Consider the following 1,710-nt stretch of genomic DNA (forward strand, 5'->3'; position numbering starts at 1 on the left):
TCTGGGGATTCCCCCACACGGACACGAGTCTGTGTGTGTCACTAAGCACTTACACAACTCAGTGTGCAAAGCGGCACAGCCAGGAATGTTCCACTTGATGCTCAGTAACTGGTCATGTGCTGGGTTGTGATCCGCATGGTCGGCAGTTCTAAACCACCAGCAGCTCCGAGGGAGAACTCCCGTCAGCAGTGCCCCCACAGGGGGTCCCTCTGAGTCAGCAGTGACGCCGTGGCAGTGAGTTGGGTTTGGTTTGATTTAACATTTAATCACGGCCTCACGTTTCCTCGGCTCTCTCGTTTTCCTGTCAGGAGAAGTAAAGTTGTAGATTCTTTGCTTCTGGTGTAGATTGTGGGGGTGGGGTTGGACTCCCTTTGATTTTACTATTCGATTCACTGGACCTCTGAAGTTCTCTGGGTCAGAATGGTTTTTATTGGAATGAGTTCCTCCTTTCAAATCCAGTGCAGAGCCGGACCACCCACCTCCTCCCGCTTGGTAAGAAAGTTCCTCTGCCTGCAGCCCTCCCCCAGCTCCTCCCCGGAGCTCCATCCAGGCCTGCTAGCTGGGTTCATAACGACAGCCGCTTGACCCTGCCTGCGTGCCGCTGACCGTGCCCAATTTCCTTTGCATTCTAGGAAGGCAAGCAGGCCTCGCTGGCCGCCGACTTCTCCGTCACGCAGTTCAAGCACCTGGGCCGGCTGCTCATGGTGCATGGCCGCAACAGCTACAAGCGCTCGGCCGCCCTCAGCCAGTTCGTGATGCACCGGAGCCTCTGCATCAGCACCATGCAGGTGGGTGTGCGGGGAGTGGGTGCCCCGCAAGTGGGCAGGGATGTGGGGAATGTTGCTGTACCCCTCCAGTGGGCGGTCAGGCTCAGGGGTTCATGGCCACACCAGGCACATGGCAGATGGGGGAAGGGGCTCTGCACAGGGGAGTGTGCACCACTCCAGTGAGTGAGTGGGTGGCAAGGGTCCACGGCCACACTAGGCACCACATGGGTGGGCGGCAGAGCTTCTGCGCAGGGGCGTGTGGGGGAGTGTGACTGCCCCACTCTGGTGGGCAGGCAGTGGGGCCTCTGCCCATCCACGTCCCTGGTGCCATGGAAAGAGCCAGGGCTCAGACTAGGCTCTGCAGCTGTTGCCCCAGCAGCTGGCTTAAGTCCCTCCCCAGCTGGTAGACCTTGTCCTACATTCCTCGTCTGTTCCACAGTGGCGTGGACACACGTGTCCTCAGGTTGCTGTGCCCGTCCGGAGCTAGCGCGTGGTAGGTGTACTCTCAGGGCAGATCTACTCTGTCCTACAGGGTCGCTTTGAGTCAGCATCAACTCGATGGCCTTGAGTTTGATTTTTAAGCCCTTACTGTGCCCTAGGCATCAGCCTAAGTGTTTACAGGCAGGGTCTCATGGACGCCTCCTGCTAAGCCTGAGCTGGTGGGGCCTGCAGTTAAACCCATTTGACAGACATGGAGGCTGGGGCTCAGAGCTGTGTGCAGTGCCCTGAAGGGATTTGCTCCTCTGGAAGTGAGCACACAGGTCTGCTGCCCCTACGGTGGCCGTTGGACAGGCATGGCCCCATTGGACGGGTGTGGTCATCATTGCGTGGGCGTGGTCACAGCTGGGTGGGCCAGGTCCTCATTTGAGAACACAGGTTGTCTTCATCTTACCATTCTGCCGGCCCCCGGCCCAGCAGAGCCTGCCTGGGCTTTGAGCTTAGT

At 58.8% G+C, this 1,710-nt stretch overlaps 1 protein-coding gene across 1 annotated transcript in view; it reads left to right on the top strand.

Annotated features, from left to right (window-relative positions):
* The window catches only part of ATP9A (ATPase phospholipid transporting 9A (putative)), a 162,503-nt gene that overhangs the window by 110,991 nt on the left and 49,802 nt on the right, over window positions 1-1,710 (top strand). Inside the window, exons 21-22 of the mRNA XM_030887051.2 lie at window positions 633-818; window positions 1,560-1,594. Of these exons, the coding sequence (XP_030742911.2) occupies window positions 633-818; window positions 1,560-1,594 (221 nt within the window). The remainder of the gene's footprint in view (window positions 1-632; window positions 819-1,559; window positions 1,595-1,710) is intronic.

Source organism: Echinops telfairi, unplaced genomic scaffold (assembly GCF_000313985.2).
Source record: "Echinops telfairi isolate 266 unplaced genomic scaffold, ASM31398v2 ScPeMD7_5592;HRSCAF=6446, whole genome shotgun sequence".
Taxonomy (NCBI): Eukaryota; Metazoa; Chordata; class Mammalia; order Afrosoricida; family Tenrecidae; genus Echinops; species Echinops telfairi.